We start from the raw sequence: 23,452 nt of genomic DNA, 5'->3' as shown, positions 1-23,452 counted from the left end.
GCAGGAATTTCTCCGGCGGGGTCTGAGTGCGTGCACCTGCCGGCCGCCCTGCCCTGCCCTGGGGAAGGCAGCACAGCCCCCCGGCCCAGGCCCAGGCCCACGGCTGTGGGGAAAGCAGAGCCGGTGCCCTGCTGGGTCTCAGCTTGCAGCCACGTGGATGGGGCGGCTGCAGGAGGCAAGGGGCCAAGGCTCAGGAGAAAAAGAGAGTGGACTCCTGCTTGGAGGAAAGGGCATCAGAAGCTATTGAGCATGGGACTGAAGGGCACGGCTCCCTCAGCCTTGAATGCTGGAGGCTGCAGATGGGAGAGGAACAGGGGAAAACCCTGTTTGCTCTCCCTTCCAGCCTCCGCGCTTTGCCACCGTGCAACGCAGGAGCCTGGACAAGGCGGACCGAGGCTTGACCCAGGACAGGGCAGGCCCTATGTTCCTATGAGAGTGAAATGGGGCTCACGTGCATGTCCCTCTCAGACACAACGGGGCTGCCAAGCGCTGTGCCGCAGGCTGGGGGAAGGTCTGGGGCTCCCAAACCTCCTCCATCCTGCCGCCCTCCCTGGTGGAGGTGCACATTAGCCATCATGCCGTGCATCACGAATGCTGGCCGACCTGCCTTCACGAGCCCAGCGTGGTCCCGCTGCCAGAACAGCCCCGGGCCCCTGCTCCATCCAGGGGCTCAACACAAGCGGCAGCCCCTCCAATGCGGGGAGCAGCCGCTCCAGCCCCACCGCAGCGTGGCCGGTCTCTGGGGTGTCTTTGCAGACTTGCCCGACAGCCACTGATGCGGGAGGTTTATGGTGAGCCATGATTAACAGCGGATTAGGCTTAATGGGTTTAATGTCGTCTGCAGATTATACAGGCTGAGCTCCTGCTGGCTCCGGTCAGGCGCGGCGCTCAGCCAGGGAAACAGCATCCATGCACCGGCGTCGCGGGGAGCTCTGCCGGTGAAGGGACGGAGCCAGACGCAGCCAGCCTGCGCCCGCGCTGCACGGACCCTCTCCCCGAGCGGAAGGAGCTTACTTGATCATCTGGGGGACGGTGACCTTGGAGTTCTCCTCGAAGGCGTTCATCATGAGGCCGTTGCACCGGATGTTATCCACGCACTGGAAAACACGCGCAGAACGGGAGAGAAGGGTCTCACTGAGGTTACCTGCCGGGGGCCGTCTGAGATGAGATGCAGTTGCTGCAAACTCGGTACGGAGAGCAACAGCTACGGGGTGCGCACGAGTGCCCCGGTCTCTAGTGCAGATGCTACGGGAGCTGCATGGACGGGCAGCTCTTCTGATGCAGGATTTGGCATACTGAGACTGGAGCTGTTATGGAGGATGGAGACAAACCCCGAGCATCTCGGGGGGTGGGGTTCGGAAGGGCTCCCTCCCAGCTCAGCTCTTCGCCCAGGGTGAATCCCATCCCGGGCGACCCCTTTAGACACTACGTGCAGCGTAGCACACGTTGGCATCTCCCACCCGTTGCAACAGCCAAGCTTTTCTCGCCACGTGGCCACGCCACAAATCTAAATCTGGAAGCTACAACAAAAAGGGCTAATGTTAAAAGATGCCCTCAGCGAAGCCCACAGGGCTCTGCCTGGCCAAAAGGTGGCTGAGAACTGATGCACAAGCAGCTTCCATTTAACTCACTTTTCTGCTCCCCCCCATCCAAAAACACATCATGCCTTGCCTGTCACCGCGGGGGACAAACCCCGGCCTGAGCCATTTCCACGATGCAAAATGAGTGCACACTGAGTGCAAGCTGCAGCCGCATGTGCAAGCAAACAGAGAGATCCTGCGAGGTGCACGTGAGATTGGGCACCCAGCATCAAGCGTCTGAATCTGGACCCAAGCAAAGGGCACTGGATGCTGAACCTCGGGGTGACCCCAAACTCGTGCTGCCCCCCTCGGGCCAGGCGCATGGCTCCTTGCCGGGTCTCACCTGGCTGATGTCGCTGGTCCAGGCAGCCTTCTCCTGCCTGGAAGAGGCCACGAGGATGACGGTGAAAGACGGCGAGTCCTTGGGCTCCACCACGATTTTGAAGTCCAGGTGGTCGACGTCTTGCCCCGATGCTTTCGCTTTGGCGTGGACAAGGAAACACAGAGCACTCACTGACACGGCCAGCATTGCTCTACCTGGCCCTGCACTTCGGCTATCTCTGCTCCCTTCCTAGCCCTGAAAGAGGACATCTCTGGCCCCAAAGCTCATCGGGCATCTGGCCAAGAGGTGCCGCCAGCCCCTAGCAAACTTGGGTTTGTGCACATCTGGCAGACCGTCACGGCTATGACATGGGCAGCACAGTGAGCCTGGAGGATTTTACACTGCAGAGCAACATGGCAGGACTAGGAGAAACCCCATTTGCATTTGTGTCTGGTTTGGCAGCGAGGGCACAAAGGGTTGTGTGTGCCGGGATGCCCGTTCGGGTCCCCCGTGCCCGAGTCGGTGCTCAGGGTGCTCTCCCGGGCTCTGTACAATGCTGAGGTGTCCCACCTACCCCCGGGCAGCTGCCCTGCATTTCCAGACCACGCGGCTATTTACCGGCTGGGCAAGGCTGGGCTCTACGTGCAGCCGGGCTGAACCCAGAGTCTCTCTGGAGGAGAAACGGGGCTTGCTGGCTGGTGTGAGCTTTCAGGACATCATGGAGAAGGGCAGGGAGGGCAGGATTTGGCCCCAGAACCGTTGTTTCCAGAGGGCAATTTTTAACGGGGATGAAAAAGAGCAGCCTTCACAATGCAGCTGCCATGAGAGCAGCCTCGTTGCAGCACATGCGACGGCTGCCCAGGGAAGGTGGCTTTTGCCCAGCTGCTTTGGTCCCGCTGAATAACATCCCCGATGATTCCCGCAGGCGAAGCACGGCGTGCAAAAGGCCACGCACAGCTTGACTCCACTCCGCCAGCTCTTCTGCCCTTCATAGTCCAGGCCCCAGGGATTCATTGCAGAGCGCTCCTGCAAAGCTCTCAGGACCTGCCCTGAGTCGTCAAAAGCCACTGGGGCTCGGACCCCCCCGAGAGAGGTGGGAACTGAGAGCCAGGGAGCAGGGCAGTAGTCCTTCCCCTCTATGCCCAGCCTTGCTCTGGCTTTGGGCAGCGAGGACTGGCCATCAGAGACACCAGCCAGGCACCGGGCCCGCGTGCAACCTCCTTCTCCTGCAGCCACTCATGGCTCACTGCACGGGGGGACAGGTCCTGAGGAGGCTTCTCCAGACCTTCCATGCGGAGACATCAGCCTGAGCCCAGCCCACGTCAAATGCACCACTTCCACTGCAAACGCCCAAACGGCTTCGCTATCTGCAGCCCAACAGGCCACCTCCGCTGGCTTCCCGTCAGGAGAGTGGAGAGCAAAGTCCCACCACAGACAGCAGGCCCGAGGGGGTGGCACCACCAAAAGGAACGGCTGGTAGCAGTGGTTGCCAAGGGAATGGGGCAGGAGAGGGACAGGGGTGGATCTGGGGGTGCATGGTGCAGTCCTGGGGGTGCATGGTGCAGTTGCGCCCCACTTGGCTTCCTGCTCCACCCAAACTCCAAAACCAACTGCCTGGGAGAGGCTGCGGCATTTCTATTCAGGCAGTGACTTCATGGCTCATTATCAGCAATCTGATTCCTGCTAATCTCTCTTCACTCCACAGGTGTTAACAGCCCTCTCACCTTTTTAATGGCCTTGATGTTCCACTATTGAAGCTATCTTTTCTTCTGCAAGGCTGCGGTCTCTCAGCCGCTCCTAGCCCTGTCTCTCTCTTATCTCACAGCCCTGCCGGCTGTTCTCAGCTCTACCCGAGAGGTATGGCCAGAGTCACTCAGGTGCAGAAATGACTGGCAGTGCAGTATTGGAGGCCCTGTCTAGGCACTCAAGGAGGCTAGATTTTGTTTTGTGAATCTGAATGAGACGTAGATTTAACTATACTGACGGCAGGACGAACAACACAATATCCTTTGCCTAGTTTTTGCCTGGCGTGCTGTGTTTCTTTAAACCTTACGTATATTCTCGTGCACGTTCCAATAGCCGTAGCTGGCTTCTGCTTTGATCTTAACCCAAATAACATAGCACTGGCCCTCTATCATAATAGCAAAGCTTCTCGTTTCTCTTTAACTGGAGAAAACGTGTTGTGCTGCAGGTAATGATGCGCCGCACCATCTGCACCCCCCTTTTCCAAACCCTAGATCTGCCCATGGGGGGGTTAATACCTACTTTCCTCATCTGTGCTCTCTTGCTCCTCGACCAAGGTGCAGTCGATGAGCGAGATCACGCCGTTCTGAAAGAGAGAAGCAACAGGCACCCGAGGAGATGTGAGAAATGGGCACAAGCGCACACGCGCCTCCGTTCTCTCTGCTGAAACCCCTCGGGGCTCGGCAGGAGGGAGATGGATGGGCTCCCCGTCCTTTTGCTATATTAGCCACTTTGACCCAGATAGAAACAGCGAGATCCCGGGCGAGTAATCATGCATGTGTTTAAGAGTCTACAAGGGCCTTCCTTCTCTACTGAAAAGCAAAGATCCTATTGAGACCCTATTAACAAATCGCCACCCGTCCCACTGATGACGCGTTTCGTGTTTTGACGGGTAGAAAATGCATAATGAGACATGAGGAAATTGCCATTTTCCCCGTACAGCTGATCAAGCAAGTTGTTTATAAAAGATTGAAGACGAGCGGCAAATTGAATTCCCCCAAATTCTGTCATTGCGATCAACTCCTCTTTGTCACGGACTGTCATTCTTTCACACCAGTAATGAACAATTTCTCTAAGATTCGCGCTCAATTAACTGCAAAACATCCACAGACAAAAGTGAGAGGCTGGGGAACGGATCGGAGGTGTTATGCACAAATTTTGGCTCTAATTAACGTTTCCCACTGAATAGATTGTCAATATTATTGCAGCAAACCGTAGGTAACTTCTTTTGCAATTTCTCGTCTTAGCGCGTGACTCATTTCAGCTCGTCAGCGACTGGGCATCGCACGAAAGATGCTGAACTCGGCTTGAGTCTTGCATTTAAATACACGGAGCAAATCTCCAGTTATGTCAGGGAACCCGGGGACCTCACAAACTCCAGATATCAGCAAGAGAGCCGGGCAATTATTTTCAGTGTTGGCTAAACCGATGGCTGGTTTGGGGACTTTCAGGAGGTAACCTTTTCCCCTCGGGGGCCTGGCCTCCGGCTCTACCAGCACACAGCAAATTGGTAGTTGGACCAAATTCAGTGATTCACTTTAGCCAAAAAAAAGAATAATTACAAAGAGTTAAAAGTATTTCCAGCCACGTGGCCTTTGCTCTCGGTCTGACCGGGACGTGGCTTTGGGGGTTCACTGGAAACCTGCCGTCCTTCCCCCGACATCCCACGTGGGCTTCTTCCCACCTCTGTTGTGGGGCTTGCTGGAGCCACAGGTCTGTGGACTGAAATCTCAGCCCCAGCCCAGGCTCACAGCTGCTTGCGGGTCTTCCAGACCTAGCGGGAACCCTCCCCGCACAAACCAGACGCAGGCGCAAGGAGCGACGGGCTCGAAAGCGTCCCGGCCCACCCGCTCCACCACGGCCGAGCCCACCGCTGGGCGGTCCCCTACACCGTAGCTTGCAGCAGGGCCGCGCCGGGGGAGCCCCCCAAGCCCTGTGGTCCAGGGCAGCCGGGGCGTGGGTGGGAGGACACACCTTGGTTAGATGCAGTTTTCCGCCCGAGCCCCTGGTGCAGATGATCAGGTGCTTGGAGAAGAGGAAGCACTGCCTCTCGCCCTCCTTCCTCAGGGACAGGGAGCCCAGCCGTCCCCGCGTGATCTTGCCCTTCTCCGACATCGGCACTTGGATGAGGGAGCCTGCAGAGGGGACAGGACCCGTGACTAGTCCGTGGCGCCTCATCCCACCCGGGGAGCTGACTCGGTCACGTGCCACGCGTGTCAGGCAGGCCGTGGCAGTGCCCCTTCCCCTCAGATACCACTCCTTGACCCGGCACCCTGCCGAGGAGGTGATGGTGGGCGAGGCGAGTCCCGCACTGCCGTGCTAATGGTTGGTGCGGGTTTCTCCCACCTCCCTCCTTTGCTTGGGCAGGGATGCAGCCAAGAGGCCCTTGTTAGGATGCCCTGGGTCCCACTGCAGACCGCAGACAGCTGCTGCCTGCACAGAGCAAGGGGTGGCGGGGAGAAGCAGCGGGGGACAGAGGGGGGTGCTCGGGGGGGACCCCTGGGAGCCCAGAGCCCACCTACCGGGTCTGGCAAAGGCAAGGTCCCGCCCAATGTGCACGGGAGGAGATTGAGGGGGATGAAGTCGGAGGCCGTACCTTGTCTGACAAAGGTCTGGCTGGTGTCCAGGAGAATCTCGCACCCTTCGATAATCATCCTCTCGATCGCCAGGTTCTTCCGGATGTTTTCCGTCTCGCTCACCTCGTCGTGCATGATCCTGGAGCAGGGGAAGAGAGCGTGGGAGACTGGGGGCGACTTCCACGGCCCTGCCTGAGACCGGGGCAGGGTTGCTGTTCACGTCTCCGGCAGCTGTATGCGGTACAGTTCAGATGAAGGCAAGCCACGGGATAGCAGCCCACCCCACAGCCTGACACGTGCCCTGGAGCACACGACACTTGGCCTGGGCTTGCTCCGTGGCGACCTATCTAAGATCGCTTCCTCCAGGGCAGGGGCTCCCAGGCACGGGGCTGGGATCAGACCCAGGAGCTCCAGCCCCTCCACTGTCCATAGCATCCCTCCAGGCTGCCATGAGCTACGTGGTGGCACTGGGAGGGGAAAGGAGGAGGGATTCAGACTCGGCCCTTGCACTTCTGAGATGCTGGAAGGTCTCAGCCCCGCTCCAGTCGCCGCACCATTGCTCGTGACTGTCACGGGGACCCTGGTCCGAGGCCTCGAGGCCACAGACACTGCAGAGAAGGAGGTCCAACTCTGCACAAAGCCTTCCTGGGGACCCAGGAATTCAGAGTGGTTTGGGAGCCCAGCATCTGAAGCGCCCAGAGGTTTCCACCAGACCAGGTATGAAGCGAACTCCTTTGGAGACTGCTTTAGTTCAGAGCGAGGTGCTGGGCAGGGGACAGGGCAGGATGGGGGAGCTGATTTTCCCCCTTTATTTGGCACTGGGGAGGCCACATCTGGAGTCCTGTGTCCAGCTGTGGCCCCCCACTACAGAAAGGGTGTGGACACATTGGAGAGAGTCCAGCGGAGAGCAACGAAAGTGGTTGTGGGGCTGGGGGACAGGACTGGTGAGGAGAGGCTGCGGGAGCTGGGCTGATTTTGCCTGCAGAAGAGACTCCCAGCCTAGAGCAAGCCAGGGCGTGCGGAGGGTAGTGCGAGCCCAAGGTCTCGGACCCCCTCCTCCCTCCCCTGCGCTCTGCCTAGCACAGACGACGCTCCGGGACAGAGGGCGCCCGGCAGAGCCACAGTTAGACAGCCAGCGGCGATGCAACCCGCGTGCAATTGCAGCCATCGCCTCGAGGGCCAGAGGCCGGTGCTGCTCTGGACATCACCTGCTCTGACGCTCCTTAGCTTTCCCGGACTTGCACCGCAACGCGCCCGCACTGTCCCACCACGGCGCGCAGGCTCTCCGTGCTTTCCAGCCGTCAGCAGAGCAAGAGCTGCCCAGCGCTGGAGGACTCCCGACCCCTTCCTCTGAGGAAGAGACCCGAGACCCGCACGTGAGCTGTTCTGACCTGGAAAGCTCCTCCAGCTTGGACTTGGCGTAGTCCAGGCTGTTCCTCTCCACGTGCTCGTGAGGCGTGTGCGCCAGCAGCTCGTGCAGCGTCAGGATGTATCTGGGGATCTGAGCAGAAACCAAGGCATGAGGGAGATGAGAGGCGTGGGCAGGAGGGGCTCCGGGGTACCCCGGGCTGGGTCAGGCAGACACCAGCAGCTCCGGGCACTTTGCACAGCTCCTTGGAGCTGCCCGTGCTAAACCCTCCAGCCTGCACCAGGCCCCACGGAGCTGCCTCTGCCCCAGATGCACCCCAGAGTCCTGCACCATGCACCGCCTGGTACTGCCCCCCTAGCCAGGAGCAATCACAGCCCGGCCAGGCCTCCAGCCCCTGGCACACAGGGCAAAGCACCAGTGCTTAACTGGTGAACGACGCCTGCCCTTGGCCCTGACTCAGGTGCTGGCGTGGAGGCTCCTTGTCCTCTTCTGGCCTCTGAGAGCAGGAGGCACCAGGCTCCCTGTTTGGGTCACCCACCGGCTGGGAGGGGGGAGGGAGGCGACATGCCCCTGCCAAACCCTGGTCTGGGGCTTCAGCGCTTTTGCAGCTAAAGGGACTTTGCTGCCTTGGCTCAAGGCTTTGCATGCCCAGGGCTGTGCCGGCTGAGCTCCCCTTGCCATGTCGTTCTCCCATAAGAAATTCTCCTGGGAGTGATTTAACTCAGGCTATTTTTCTCCTGGAGCGGCCATTTTTATTCCAGAAGAAAAAAAAGCCTGAACATCTGTGCGCTTGGGGATTCTCCCGGGAGAGCCATGGCTCTGGATGTCTGGATGAGGCCTTAGGACCCCCAACAGCCCATCTGGGCCCTACAGGGAGAAGGCAGCAGGACCCTGGCATGTGGTAGCATGCAGCTCTCCCCACTGGCTGGCGGCTGGGTGGCAGCTTCCAGCCCCAGTGTCTCGGGTTGCTGAGGGCACCGGGCGCTCGCGCAGGGAAAGGCAGGCCCTGCCCGGGTCTGCAGGGGTGCGAGGCGAGCACCACGCACCTGGAACATGGGGTAGGTGAGGAAGGTCTCGAGCGTGCGCTCCTCGCAGTCGGGCTTGGCCTCGTAGTGCTTGAGCAGCTTGTCGAAGTCGCGGTTCTGCTTGCAGTGTGCCAGGATCTGCAGGCTGTACTGGTGGTTGCGCACAAACTCCTGGTAGATGTTCAGCATGGGCAGCAGGATGTCGAACAGGTCGGCTGCGGTGGGGACGGGCCGGCAGGGCAGGGCCACGCAGGGCAGTGCCACGCACCTCTCTTCTACTCCTGGCCAGGCGGGCCCTGAGGCCTGCGCCGGCTCCAACCCTGGGTGGTTTGGGGTTGGATAGCCAGGGCTCTGCCCAACCAGGCACGCCTCTGCCAGGCCAACCTGAGCACTCTGCAGGCATTTGCAAAGAGCCCCACTCTTGCATTCATGCTCCCCAGAGCCGGCTGAGACCCCATGAGACACCGGAGAGCTCCCCGCTGGCACCAAACAGCCCTCCCTCCCCGAGAGCAGGATCCTGCTGCTTCCACAAGCCTGGGGCAGGGGGAAACAAGCAGCAGCGAGAAGCAAAGGGCCTGGGCTTCCTCTGTGTTTTCCTTTTTTGGTTAAGAGAAAGCAGAGCTCTCCCTCACGACGCGGCTGCGGCATGCACCAGGGAAGCACGTGCAAAAGGGCCGGGAGCCAGTCAATGCTCTTTAGTAGCCAAAGGCTTTTCTGTGGACAAAAGAGCAGCCCCGGGGAGCTCGCCCCTTCATGTCACTGGCTTGCAAAATCCCGAGCCCGGCCATCAGAGCGCAGAACCACTTCGTTCCATGTTCCCCTGAGGGTCTCCTGCCTTTGGGAACAAAACAGGCCGGTGCCTTGCACAGCAGCCAGCAGCGACGTGCCACAGAGAGGTGCCTGGCATCTACACGGCTGGAGAGAACAACCATTGAATGCCTTGGGAGGAAGGGCCTTGGCGAGAGAACGGGGGATAAATGTAATAAGGCCCCACAGGGACTCACCCAGCACGAGCGTCGGCCAGCTGGAGATCCTCGCTTTCAGGCCTTGGTAGAAGATCTGGTGCAGGAACATGATGGTTTCACTGGAAAAGAAACCCAGAGTCAAGAGGCTGGGTCAGGCCCTGCTCATCATGCTGGGGAGGGGGCAGCTGGCACGCAGGGAGGCGGTGGAAGGGAACACCTCCCGGCATGGCCAGGGGACCAGCTCAAGGGACAAAGCAGCTCAAGCCACCAGCCAGCGAGACAGATGGGCTGCCAGGGTCACCATCTGAGGAGCAGGACCGAGCACTACCAAGGCATCCTCTTTGGCACGGGAAGGAGCAGGGCAACCCTACAAGCCCTTGCAGGCCTGCGGTTCTAGGAAGACGGGGTTGAAGATGCCACATGCCACCCTGCTCAACCCCACCATCACCCTCTGGCTGGGCACGGGACCTAACGAGGCAGTAATGAGCTCCATCTCAGGGGTTTAGTTTGGCTTGAGCCCCCGCCCAGAAACCCAGGGAAATCCATCTCGCCATGCAAACAAACCTCCCCACTCGCCAGCAGTAGGCAACATAAGGGGGTTTCCTGACAGGGGGAAGGAAAAGAGGGCATCCCACAGCTGTCGCACCCCACTTCAGCCACTAGCGGTTTATCACGGTCAGATGTTCAGAGATCTGGTGCCACACGGGTGAATTCGGCAGCTGGTGGGGCCAGTGTAGCTGCTCCAGGACCCGCCTCTCCCCCCCAAGTTTAGGGCCAGGACGACACAGAGCTACTACAGCAGTAAGGAGAAGCTGGTGCCCTGGGGTGCTAGTCCTCCCGTGCGGGTATGTGGAGCAGTGGTTCCAGGCAATGCTCCTCCCTGGTGCCCCCATCATGTCCCAGCTCAGACCAGTGCAGCAGGGCATGGTGGAGGGTGCAGGCAGGGAACCCCCCAGGGACTCCAATCTGCCCCCACCCCCAGTGCAGAGACCCAGCATGCAGCACCAATGGCAAGGCTTGCAGGGTATGCACCTCCCTTTGCAACGGGCAGGGGTCCGGAGGAACTCCCTTGGAAAGGACCCATTTCTGGAGCACCTTGTTGCTGCTCCCAGCCTCAGGTCTGCTGCAACAGGGGCAGAGGCAGCTCGGCATCCCAGATGCCTTCTGTCCCTGTCCAGCCCTGCAAACCCCTCGTTTCTCCCCATTGCTTCCCCGGGATAATCCCACAGCAGCCAGTTTTCAGTGGTCTTTGGCAAAGCAGACCCAACTGTCCTTGACTAACCCGGGCCTTGGTGCCTGGCCATGAGATCCAGCGTTAGCTTCACTGGTACCTTGCCACCTGCGGCACCGGACTTGGTGAGGTCTGTACGTCCCTGCAGCTGATGGCACCGGGGCCCCAGCTCGGCCGTGAGCAGTGGAGCGAGTGTCTCCCCACCTCCTGCTGTCCCCGACGCCTGCAGAGTGGGGTCAGACCAGGCAGATGCAAGGAGCCTCCGTCCTGTGGCCAGCAAGGCCAGGGCTGGACTCCCGAGCCTGGACACTTCTCATCCCCTGGCTGCGGGCAGGATGCTGGTGGCATCGCACTGGCTTCCTCCTCTGCCTCACCCAGGAGATTGATGTCTCCTCTCAGGCCACGTCGTTCATCTCCTTTCTTGACAACGAGGTACAGTCTCCATTTAATTTGCAGCCGCTGATAAATGACCGTCGCCACCCCCATGCCAGGCCCGGCTGCTACCTGCTCTGACCTATTGTTCCCAGAGTGCTTGGGACCGCTCTGATTATTTCAGTCACCCCCGGTATTGCACACAGTTTCCATCCACCTGAGCCCCCCACCCCAGGGCTAGGCAGGATGCATGGGGGCTTCTCTCAGGGTATTTTCCTACCCATTTTCTGGGAACAGACGACCACATGGGCCGCGCACCAAGCAGGAGCCAGCTGGGTCAGATGGACCGAGGGTCCAGCAAAGCCTTTACACAGAACTCAGGCCCCTGCCACACCTTACATATATTGTGCAGCTAGCTGGTTAAGCATGCAATACATTTACACGTGCAAAATAAGATTGGCCACGTGTGCAAAGTAATGATAGGGCCATAAAAAATGGCCATCCAGCTACAAAAAGCCAATCAGCTACAGAGTGGATGTGTCTACACATGCCAATTTAAGGCACATTATTCATTTTTAAGGTGCATTAAAGGCACATGCACACCCTTAAAGCGCCTTAAAAATGGCGATTTTAAACTATACGTGCCTAAATTTGATATCTGCAAAAGCAGGTATTGAATTAAGGTGCTCATAGCTAAAACGCCTTAATGCACAAGTAGATGCGCAAAAGCACATTAACTCAGTGTATGTCAACCAACTTGAGAATAACTTTAATCCCTGTTCCTAACTAACTTTCATCCCAAGTTCCTAACTTTAGTTCCAAGTTTTTGTTCCTAACCAACTTTAGTCCCTAACTAACTTTAGTCCCAAGTCGGTCCGCACACCATGTTAATGCACCTTAGTATGTGGATGTGTAGATGTGCATCTACATCGCCTTAATACGCATTAGGGAAATGTGCATTAAGTTTAGGCGCATGTAAAAGTACGTGTAGACACGCGCAGTTAGTGCTTGAAAATGTGCAACAACTTGATAGCTGGTTTCTATCCAGGTTTAATCTGCATGTGTGGCAGGCCCTTCAGGTTTGGGCTAGGCATGGCCTAGGGGCAATGACTTCCCACCCCTCTATGCTCGCCACTGGTTTTGAAGCTGGTAAAAGAACCGAGATCGGTAGGAACATGCCAGGGGCCAGCGGATGTCAGCCTGCACGGCAGCACCTGTGGATATCAGGCCCCACCAGCTCAGGTCCTCCCTTCACACGGGGGAAGCAGTGACATGTGCTCCCCTCCATGCACACAACCTGCTGCACACACCACAGCAGGTGCACAACAACAGAAGCCAAGACTAAACATGTGTTACAGCTCCTTTGAGGAGACCCCAAAACACACTCTCCTCTTTTCTTCACCCTCCATTTCAGTTTTTCTTTGGTGTAGCAGGCTTGTGGCCACAGGGGCGGCCCCCGCCTGGCTCAGGCGCAACTGAAGCCCTCCCTTGGTCGCTCGCCTGCCACACCTTGTCCAGTGCAGAGGACGTCCGGAGGGAAAGGTGGCCCAAAGCAAAGCTCGAGGTGTGACGTGTCTCAGCATCTGAGACATTCAGAGGTTGAGGACCAAGCCGCCGCTGCTGCCTGCATCAATAATGGGCCAAACCCACACACCAGGTCCAAGCAGGTCTGGAGGTCCAGGCTGCTCTTCTGCAGTTGGGGCCCCATCTCTGCCCTTCCAGTCTTCCTGGACCACAGCAGCAGAAATAGGCTACGTTTCACTGGTTTCCAACATACTAGGAGGTGTGTCCCACAGAGAACACCATGCTCAGTGCTTTTAGGGCTGGGGAGGGTACAACGCACCCCGCGGCACCCTGCCAGAATCAGCAGAGCGGTGAGATGCTTCAGAGGCAGCGACAGACCACATGTCATGCTGGGGTCCAGCAGTGCTAGGCGAGCATCCCATGGGAGCCTGACATGGGAGCAGAGAGTTGAGGCCACGCTGAGCACATCTGGACAATGCTACTTGATGCTACTCCCACGGACAGATAGGCGACAGGAGTCCACCAGGAACCCTCACGGGATGGGACTGGAAGCAGTGCCTTCCTGCACCCCAGCAGCCTGGGGGAGCAACGTGCCCTGGGATGTCCTCTTGGAGGGGTCCCCTGTGCAGGCCTCTGGCATGGAGAAGCATCACGCCTACCCACAGCTCTCGTGCCTGGCCGTCTGGGGTGACACGCCGGGCAATGCTTCAGCTGCCCCAGGCTTCGTGTCCTCAGCTGGAGTAATGGAGGCAGCAGCTTCGCTCTCTTGTCCAAACCCCGGGTAGGAGCATTGCCAGCAGATCAAGGGAAGTGATTCTTCCCCTCTATTCAGCACTGGGGAGGCCACATCTGGAGTCCAGTGTCCAGTTTTGCCCCCCCGCAGCTACAGAAAGGATGTGGACAAGTTCAAGAGTCCAGCGCAGGGCAATGAAAATGGTTCGTGGACTGGGGGACATGACTGGTGAGGAGAGGCTGAGGGAAATGGGTTGATTTAGTCCGGAGAAGAGAAGACCGAGGGGGATTGAATAGCAGCCTTCACCTGCCTGCAGGGGGGCTGCAAAGAGGATGGAGCTGGGCTGGTCTCCGGGGGGGCAGATACAGGACAAGGAGCAATGGGCTCAAGCTGCAGCAAGGCAAGTTGAGGTTGGATATTAGGAACAACTCTCACTAGGAGGGTGGTGAAGCACTGGAACGGGTTACCCAGAGAAGTGGTGCAGTCTCCATCCTTGGAGGTTTTAAAGCCCTGGCTCCCCCAAGCCTTGGCTGGGATGACGTAGCTGGGGCTGGTCCTGCTTGGAGCAGGGGTTGGACTAGATGTGACCTCCCGAGGTCATTTTCTATGATTGTATGAAATTTCCCCATGTTGTTGCTCCATGGCCCCTGGGCGCTTGTGGATTTGCTGCGCGGGCAGGCAGGGTTAATGCTCTCCCCACTGGAAGCCAGAGGCCTGTCCTCACTGCAAGCAAGGCCGGGATGTGGCCAGATAGGAAGTGTCCCCGGAGCCCCGGCCAGGTTGGTAGAAGAGCCAGAGCCGCCCGAAAAGGAGGAGACCTGCAGGGAGCGCTGGCACAGGCACCCAGTCGCCGTGCGAGTCCAAGGCAGCCGGCTCATCCCCTGGATACCCCCCGCACAAGCCCACGGAGGATTTACATGAATAAAATGGGCTAGGAAATACGCAGGGGCATCCTCCTCTCTTTTGGGCAGAACGCAAGGACCAGGGAGGGAGGGAGGCTGGAGACACGCTGGGGTCTGGGCACAGCTTTCCTCAGACTCTGCTGCTCCCTGCAACCCATGAGAGAGAGCATCCCCCCATCCTCTGCCCGCGAGCCCCTCCGTCCAGACACTCTCTGGACACGGCATATGCAAGACATCCCCGCAGCTGCAGCGCTTGTGTCTTCCGGGATGGGGAGGGGGCTCAGCCCTACGGAGCAGGGCAGGACAGAGCTACAAGCCATCCCACGCGCATTGCGCCCGCATCGTCCCGGGACGGCGCTCACCTGTTCAGGAAGATGCTGCTGACGTCGTCGTGCGTGATGGGCGGCTTCTTGGAGCTGGCCGCCATGCGGAGCGGGCGCAGGAAGTTGTTGACGAGGATGTGCAGCTGCTGGACGTACTCGGCCTCGGCCTCCAGCATGCTGAACACCACCTGGTTCCTCTTCCTCATGCTGTCGGCGTGCGGCGAGCGGATGTAGTCCTGGATGATCGTCTTCCACTTCCTCCTGCACAACCAGCCGCGCAGGAAGCTCTGGACCTGTGAACACACAAACGAGCTCGTTAGGGGGCCGGCATAATGACCTGGGCAGGCGCAAGGACCCCAAAGCTCCTCAATTAACAGCTCAGTTCAAGGGCCATTCTTACAGCCAGCAACATCCTAATTTCTTCTTCGACAAAGATGAATGCCGGTCTCCCTCGCGGATGAAAGGAGGCGGCGTTCATTCTTGACCTGGCCCTTGCAGAGGCACAGCAGAGCAGCCTTTGTTGTTAGCAGGACCACGAGGACGTGGGAATACCCAGCCTGCCTAGTGCCTAAACCTGCCTAGCCATTCACCACTGGACGGGTGAACCGGGAGGTGTCCGTGCAAGGATGCACGCACGTAACATAGTACACACAAGGCACAAGTACCTCGGCTGCATGAAATGCTTTCGCGTCTTGTGTGTGTGATGAGCGCTATCTATATCGCATCTAAATCTGTACTCAGCCCTGGCTATACATAGATCCATGCACCCACCCCCACACACCGCCATACACACAAACGCACCGCGATCTACCCCTCGAGAAGCAGCGGGAGCCTGCCACGTGCGTGGCAAAGCTTCGGCACCAGGTCTCCAGGCAGGGGACCTGCCCCGAGAGGCGATGGCAAGGATGCTGCGTGTGCCGTAGCCACCCCGAGAGACCCGCCCGCAATGCTGCTGCTGGGAGCACAAGAGCGGGCCGCTACACGCCGACGGGGACTCCTTTCTCTCTGCAAAGAACAGTTCATGCTCGCAAGGTTGCTTTGCTGGTTCCTGCAGTGTCTGTCTGCACATCTTCCCAGCCAGGGGCTGGTCCCGCTTGGGGCAGGGGGTTGGATCAGATGTGACCTCCTGAAGTCCCTCATTTGCTATGAATCTGTGGCTCTCAAGAAGGGACCTCGAGAAGTCATCGCGTCCAACGCCCTGCGCAAGGCAGAATCAGCTCTGTCCAAAGCATCCCATACAAGCCCGCTATCTAACCTCTTAGCATAACAACACAGTTGGCCTGACAACTACAAGGCATCACGTCCTAATCCTGCACAGGTAAGGCAGGGGCTTCACCTGTGCTGGATCAGGGTGGAAGTGGCTAATTTGCAGCTGAGCTGGCATGGCCACCCTCGTGCCGTGCCCTTGCCAAGCGCAGAAGTGGTGCCTGATGAAGGTGTGCATGCAGGAATGATTTCCAAGGCAGCTGTGCACATCTCCCTGCAGGAGTTCATCAAGCTCAGGCAGCTCAAGCAGCCCTCCCCGTTCAACACCCGCACGGTGATTCTCAACCAGGGTGCCCCAGCACCCAGGGGTGCCTAGATAGCCTTGCAGGGGTGCCACACAAGGTGAACACACCCTACGGTGCTATCATGATTTGCAAGAAAACCCCCAAGATTTCAAGTAGGATTCATTGTGTTAAAAACCACTCCAGCCTGGTGCGGCCTGCCGGATTTCTTTCCAGCAGGAGAAGGACTCTGTTGTTCTTCCCGAGTCCAAAAACGAATGAAAACTAAGAGCTGGCTTTTCCCGAGGGGTGTTTCCAGGCTAGCGAAAGGTGCCTCGACTCAACCAAGGTTGCGATGCCCTGCACTAGCAAGCAGCAAGGAACATGCCTCCTTCCCAGGAGGGCATAAATTAAATAATAAATAAATAAATAAATAAATAATAAATTCCCAGGAAAATCCTCATGTTGTGCCTCTGAAGGGAGTTAGCCCCTGGGGAAAGCACCCAGGCTTGCCTATATACCTGGCTTTAATAAGGGCACATAATTTAAGAATGGGGAGGACCGACCTTTTTAATTTTCTTGATATCGCTGTCGTCGTCGTTGGGCGCGCTGGTCTGAATGGACTGGATGCGCTCGTTGTCTTTGAGCAAGGAGGCGATCTGCAAACACACGTGGAAACGAGCTGAGCCTGCGAGACAGGACGTGGTCAGCAAGGCATCTCAGAGCCGCGAGCCAGCTCTGTCCCCTCTGCAGGTTGTGCTGATTCCAGGGACGGGATTTTGCCGTAGGTGAATGCCCCGAGAGCCCGCCTGTGCTCCAGCACGAGGCTCAGACCCCGTCCCGACTCCCACTTCAGCTGAGAACAACGTCTGGGTCTGTTGCTATGGAGGAAGCACTAAGGAAGCGTATGAAAAGCATTGCATCCATGAACACGAAACAGTTTTCCCTCCTACAGCATGTTTGGAAAGTTGGCTGGACACACGTCGGCGGCAGTATCGAACAGATGGGAAACAGGGATTAACAATTCTGCACTTTCAATGCTGCCAGATGCATGCAAAAGGCGGGGGAGACCTGCACCTCCCGGACTAACTATACACCAGAGATGCACAAACTTTCGTAAGCAAGCGCCCGCTTCATCGGGTGCCACGGCGCGTCCCTACGTAGACTCGGATGAAGTGCCGGTGCTTATGAAAGCTAATGCACCTCTGATTTATTTGGTCTCTACCCTGCCTGCCACCTTCAAGCTGACACAGGTGACTACCGCCGCTCTCTGCAGATAGGCTCAGGGAAGGAGACATGGCCCCGAGAAAGCCTCGTGCTGGAGGAAGGGCGGCCACTTGCAAAAAGGGGCAAGCTTTCACATATGCACGGTTTGTCTTGAAAACTGGTATTGAGCCGGCTGGGTTTTGATTCAACATATTTCCTGCCCTTTTCCTTTTTGTCACAGAAAAGGGGGCAGCAAGGGGGAGAGAAAAGGCAGGGGCGACCGTCCGTGCAGTCATGAGAAAATACAGCTGAAAACACTTTATATTTTTCACGTTGTTGCAATAGAATCGCAAATTAAAATCTAAATCAAGAGTGTTCACAACACTTTCCAGTTTGGGAAAAAGCCCGTTTTTATTAGCGCTTTTCCCAAGGAGGGTTTTGAACATCTGGGATTTGAGATCACGTTGGCTAGGGGGAAAATGAAGACAAGCTGGGTTGTCTGGGCTCGCGACACAGGGAGGGAGGAGGTGTCAGAGCACGAGGACGGGGATTGAAGTCCAAGTTCGCTCTCCTATGAAGACCTCTGAGATCCCCCCACCTTTTCCTGCCCTCACTCGGCATAAAGTTGAAATCTCAAAACTTTTCATGAACTTGACAGGCAGACCTAATTATCAGACAAAGCAGTTTGTTCCAACAATGTGGGCAGGTTTTGTTCCGACGTCCAAACATCTCGGCGAACTCTTTACCAATAAGATCGTCATCGATTTTGGGAGCAAAAGGCCCCATGCGCGAGCTCAGGGCGCCGAGACGAGAGGCTGCCAACTCCAAAGCGAGCTGGGACAATTGTCCGACCTGCCCCTGCGCGGGTCCAGCTCGGGTGACCTGACGGTCCTGCCCGAAAGGAAAGGAAAGGAAAGGCTACGCTGAGACCCCCAACAGCTCTTCAGCAGTGAAACCGCGCAGCCCGGTCCCGTCTGCGGACAAAATCCATCCCCACCCGGTGCCTCTCGAACAGGAAAGATCTCCCCGCCGTCGAACCCTATTCCCAGAGACACCGGTGCTTCACCGTTCACAGCTCAATCAAGAACGGGGCTTTTCTTTCCCCTGGAGAACTTGAAACCGAGCTCCCTGCTCCCGAACGCAGACCAAATGCCACCGCCACGTTTGAACGTTTCCTCCTGAACGCCACCCAGCCTCCGCAGACGGGTGTGGGCACGCAGCTGCCAAGGAGCCTCTGATGCGGAGCAAAGACCGGACCCGCCTGATGCCACCTTTCGCTCGTTAACCCTCTGCCGCGCCAAGGGCAGGCCGGGCAAGCGCCACCGTCCCGGCTGGCTTTGCTCAGGAAAGCCCAGGAGCGTCACCTTCATTCTCAACCTGTGCTCAAACCTCATTACAATCCTGGATTTAAGTGCAGTGCGGTGCCAAGAGCAATGCACGGCAGCCGGGAGCAGGAGGCTTCCCTGAATCAAGACTCCCTCGCCCGATTCTGCAGGGTCTTGCGGATGCTTTCCTATTCTCGGAGGGTTTGGGGCTCAGCCCCCGTGCAGGATTGGGCCCTGCAAGGCCAGCCCGGGCAGCGACAGGCCCCAGGTCCGTCTCCAGAAAGAGCAGGCCGCCCTGCCCCTGCCAGCGTGGTCCCGGGGCCAGCTGCAGGACGACGTGATTCCTTAACGACCGGGGTGTATCAAACAGCACATTAAAAACCACACGGAGTTGTTTCGGATTCCCAATCGGCTCCTGGCTGGAAACGGCTTCTTCTCGGCGCTGGGGCGGGAGGTTTAAAGTCTCTGATGGATAAATATTCAGCGCGGCAGAGGGCTGGATTGGGGAGGGGGGTGTCTTTTTTTTAAATCAGGTGAGCAAAATTTGCACATGAAAGTAGAAGCTGATGATGGGATCTGCACTTCAAAAGGACGCGGAGGAGAAAACAACACAAGGTGCAATCCCATGCAGGCCAGCCCAGCGAGGTGCTAATTACCGCTAGCACTTTGCCAGCTTTTCAAGGATCGATTATGCATTTTAACCCATAATCCTTTGGCTGAAGTCAAGGTATGCCTGCGACTCCCATCTTCCCCTCGATGCCTGCAGCTAGCACAGATGCCCTAATCCCAAGGCATGGGAAGTTTGACCCCGCGATGTAAGAGGGTCAGAGCAGCCTTTCCTCCCTGCAGATGCGATGGCTCAGTGTCAACGGGCCACTTGGTGCCACGCATCCTCCCAGCTTTTTTAAATTCAACGCACACAGGTGGGAGGAAGGGGAGACTCTAGGCCCCGAAACCTGCTTCCCAGACAGCTGGGCCGGGGGTACCTTCACGGCGTGCCAGGGGCGCCTCTGCACTTCATTCCCTTTCGCCGTGCGGGCCATGCACTCTCCTGGACGCGGAGCTGGTGCAGGTTCAGGAGACCGGCCCCGATCCCTGTGGATCTCAGGGATCCTGCAGCATGATGGATCCATGTGCATGCACCCGCACATGCGTGTTGTGAGGAGCCCTACCCCGAGCTCCCTGCCCGGCTGTTGGATGCACGCCCCTGCACGCGGAGCTCACCCCCGGAGCCAGGGAGGCTACAACGAGACACTTGGGTCTGCCTCTGCTTGTCCCCATTCCTAATGCACGCCCAGAGACGCGCCGGGCTGCCGCGGCTGGTCAGCAACAGCCCGAAGATGGGCAGCTTGGCAGAGCAGGCTGAGCGGCACTCACCCACGTGCTGCCTGGCAGGAGCTTCCAAATCCAGGCTGTTCCCCTCGGCCCTTCAGAGACGAGCTTGCTCTGCGATGTCCACCCAGCCGGCCCTGCACGGGGCGTGCATGCTCCTGGCCAGCCCTGCAGAGCCCAGGGCGCCGGCTGTTCACGAGTAGCGGTACCTTTGTTCACCTATGGGGGCAAATGCACCGCTTCTGTGCTTCAGGACAAGGTCTGGATGCGGCCTGCTCAGCTTGGGGGGCAGCTCCTGGACCTGTTGTCCAGGGCGGCTTGGGCTTGGACTGATGGGAACGGAGGCTGCAGAGGAATCCCTGTACATGGGGGTGCTGGTGCACAGGCGCGCGGAGGTCTCTGCGATCGGTCACTGTTCAAATCAGAGAATCACAGACTCATAGACGGCAAGGGCTGGAGGGGACCTCAGGAGGTCACATCTAGTCTAACCCCTGCTCCGAGCGGGACCAGCCCCAAGTACAGCATCCCAGCCAAGGCATTGTCTACCTGGGTCTTAAACACCTCCAAGGATGGAGACTGCACCACCTCTCTGGGGAGCCTGCTCCAGTGCTTCACCGCCCTCCTGGTGAGAAAGTTTTTCCTAATCTCCAACCTCAACTTCCCTTGCTGCAACATGAGCCCATTGCTCCTTGTCCTGTATCTGCCCCCACTGAGAACAGCCCAGCTACATCTTCACTGCATCCCCCTGCAGGGAGGTGAAGGCTGCTATTCAATCCCCCTCGGTCTTCTCTTCTGCAGACTCGATCAGCCCAGTTCTCCCAGCCTCTCCTCACCAGTCCTGTCCCCACAGCCCCACAACCATCTTCATTGCCAATTCTCCAACGTGTCCACATCCTTTCTGTAGTGGGGGCCCACAGCTGGACACAGGACTCCAGATGTGGCCTCCCCGGTGCTGAACAGAGGGGAAGCACCGCTGCCCTTGACCTCCTACCGATGTAGCCCAGGATGCCATTCACCTTCTTGGCAACAAGGGCACACTGCTGGGTCATATCCATCTTAGTGTCCCCTGTCTCCCCAGGTCCTCCTCTGCAGAGCTGCTGCCCAGCCGTCACCCCCAGCCTGCCCCGGTGCAGGGGATCGCTCCCTCCTCAGTGCAGGACTTTGCACTTGTCCTTGTTGAACCTCAGGAGATTTCTTTTGGCCCAATTTGTCGAGGTCACACCGAATCCGAGCCCTGTTATCCTCCGCATCTCTACTGCTCCCCCCAGCGTGGTGTCATGGGCAGACTTGCTGAGGGTGCGCTGCATCCCATCTTCCAGGTCGCCGATGAAGACATTGAACAAAACCGGCCCCAGGACCGACCCCTGGGACACGCCACTTGATACCAGCTGTCAGCTAGACATCGAGCCATTGGGCACTACTCTCTGAGCCCGATGCTCCAGCCAGTTTTCTATCTACCGTACAGTCCATTCGTCCAGCCCAGACTTACCAAATGTCAGAGGTAAAAATGGGGATCCCTGGTAAGGAGGGTCTGGGCCAACCCCCTGCTCCTAGAGCAGCCAACGCCTACAGCCAGGCCCATCGTGACTGGAGCGGACTGGGAATCTTCCATTAAATGTCTTCTCATCGGGAAATGCCAGTTCATGGAAACTTCCCGCACGGGTGGGAAAGGGGCCCCTTCCTGCTCTGAGCTCATTTGCACAACCTGCTTCTGCTGAGAAACGTTCCCATCCTCCCTCGAGTCCAAGATGACCCTGAATTTAAGACAACCCCCTATCATTAGATGCTAGACATGGAAAGCATCTATATTTGTTATCATTTTTCATGTCTGTAGTTCATGTATTGAGGGGTGCTTTACATTCGTCCCCTCCACAGCTGCACCAGGGCAGGCAGCAGTGGGTGGGGGGTGGGAGGCAATTGGCCCCACTTCTCCCCACTTCTACTCAAATCCAAGACAAGGGATTTTCCACCCACCCGCGTTAAATAAGGGGAAAAAACCCTCCACTCTGGTCCCAGTAAATAGGGTGTTCTCCCTATGCTGAAAGAGGTTTTAAAACCACAGTAAATCAGCTGAAACCATTCTGAGACTGAAGCATCGACAAGCAAAAGCACGATCCCCCCGACCGCAGATCATCAGTTCGTGAGAATTTCTCGGGTTTTGACTTCTCGTCCACGCAGCAGCAGGCCAGCGACCGGCTCCCCGCGCCTCTTCAGGTACCTCGCGTGCAAGCCCACCTCCGCATGCAAGCCCACCTCCACGTGCAAGCCCACCTCCGCACACCTTTGCACAGGGTGGGGAGGCACGCTGCCTGCTGCCGGAGCCACGGCCTTAAAAAGCTACGAAAAGCAGCCCTGGACCGTGACGCAGGAAGCACCAATCTCCTCGACACCCTCTTAGCTCCTGGCGTGACGGCCGCTGGAGTCGCACATCCCGGCCAGATGAAACCCGCCCACGCGCTTAGACGTTTCACAAGGCAGGCGGATAAAGGAAGGACAGCACACGCCTCTCCTTGCTAGTCGCCCTGAGCCTTTTCTAGGAAGGAAGGCATATCAATGCAGGGCACAACTCACTAACTCAATAAATGCACGGAGCACATTTGGGATTTGGTCTATGTTCTTGCTGTGGTTTTTCCCCTTTTAGCATCATTTTCCATCTTGGTCTTTTGCCTGTTTTAATCCCTACAACAGGGGGGCCAAGTTCATCTGGGTGGATGAGCAGCGTGGGGCTGGCCCACGGACCAGATCGGACCCACCGACTCTCCCCCCAGCCCCCACGTGTGGTCCGGACCGACCCGGCACATGGCATGTGCCGCACTGGCCAGGGCAGGTCTCAGGCGAGGCGTGGGTCCTGGATCTGCCCCTCCTGCCCCCAGGCAGCACCAGGGGCCCGATGATGGGCTGGATCCAGCGCACGGGCTGCATCTTTGACACCCTGCTCCATCAGACTCACGAGGGTGGAAGGGAGCTCAGGCGTCACGTCTAGTGCAACCCCCTGCTCCAAGCCGGACCAGCCCCAGCTACATCGTCCCAGACAAAGTCTGAAAACCCCCTTTATTGCTGCTGAGACCCCCTTACTTAACGATTACCGAGCACCGAGATGATGCCTGCCGTCAGGGCGCCGTCGCCCCGAGAGAAGGGTTTCCGGCACGGCTCTCTCTTTAAACCCAGCGGCTAATTTGTAGCAAAGCGTCAAGTTCAGTTAAAGCGCTCGTTTGCATTAATTGTCCTGAATGCAATGAGGTTCCCAGAGCGATCCCGGTCTGCGTTCACTAACGAGGCTCCCTCCCTGTCCCACTTCCAGGCTCTTCCCTCCCCGTTTTCTCTCTCCGGCTTCTTCACTCCTTTCTCAGCCTCCCTTCACCCGCCGCCCACCAGCCGCTCAGCTTTACTTTCACCTGGAGAAAAACCTCCTCTTGCACTCACGTAAATATTTACTC

The 23,452-nt window shown here is 58.0% G+C and overlaps 1 protein-coding gene across 2 annotated transcripts in view; it reads right to left on the bottom strand.

Moving 5' to 3' along the window:
- Positions 1 to 23,452, bottom strand: part of RASGRF1 (Ras protein specific guanine nucleotide releasing factor 1) — a 57,311-nt gene that overhangs the window by 23,158 nt on the left and 10,701 nt on the right. For both annotated transcript variants that reach the window (XM_006030805.3, XM_006030804.3), the window contains 10 exons: positions 16,719 to 16,811; positions 14,705 to 14,958; positions 9,620 to 9,699; positions 8,637 to 8,830; positions 7,613 to 7,722; positions 6,242 to 6,360; positions 5,620 to 5,780; positions 4,168 to 4,231; positions 1,924 to 2,060; positions 1,015 to 1,097 (listed from right to left, as the gene is read on the bottom strand). In XM_006030805.3, the coding sequence (XP_006030867.1) occupies positions 1,015 to 1,097; positions 1,924 to 2,060; positions 4,168 to 4,231; positions 5,620 to 5,780; positions 6,242 to 6,360; positions 7,613 to 7,722; positions 8,637 to 8,830; positions 9,620 to 9,699; positions 14,705 to 14,871 (1,115 nt within the window). In that variant the 5' untranslated portion in view covers positions 14,872 to 14,958; positions 16,719 to 16,811. The remainder of the gene's footprint in view (positions 1 to 1,014; positions 1,098 to 1,923; positions 2,061 to 4,167; positions 4,232 to 5,619; positions 5,781 to 6,241; positions 6,361 to 7,612; positions 7,723 to 8,636; positions 8,831 to 9,619; positions 9,700 to 14,704; positions 14,959 to 16,718; positions 16,812 to 23,452) is intronic.

Source organism: Alligator sinensis, unplaced genomic scaffold (assembly GCF_000455745.1).
Source record: "Alligator sinensis unplaced genomic scaffold, ASM45574v1 scaffold407_1, whole genome shotgun sequence".
NCBI classification, from domain to species: Eukaryota; Metazoa; Chordata; order Crocodylia; family Alligatoridae; genus Alligator; species Alligator sinensis.
The sequence above is the reverse complement of the archived record's forward strand: the minus strand, read 5'-3'. Positions and strand labels throughout refer to the sequence as shown.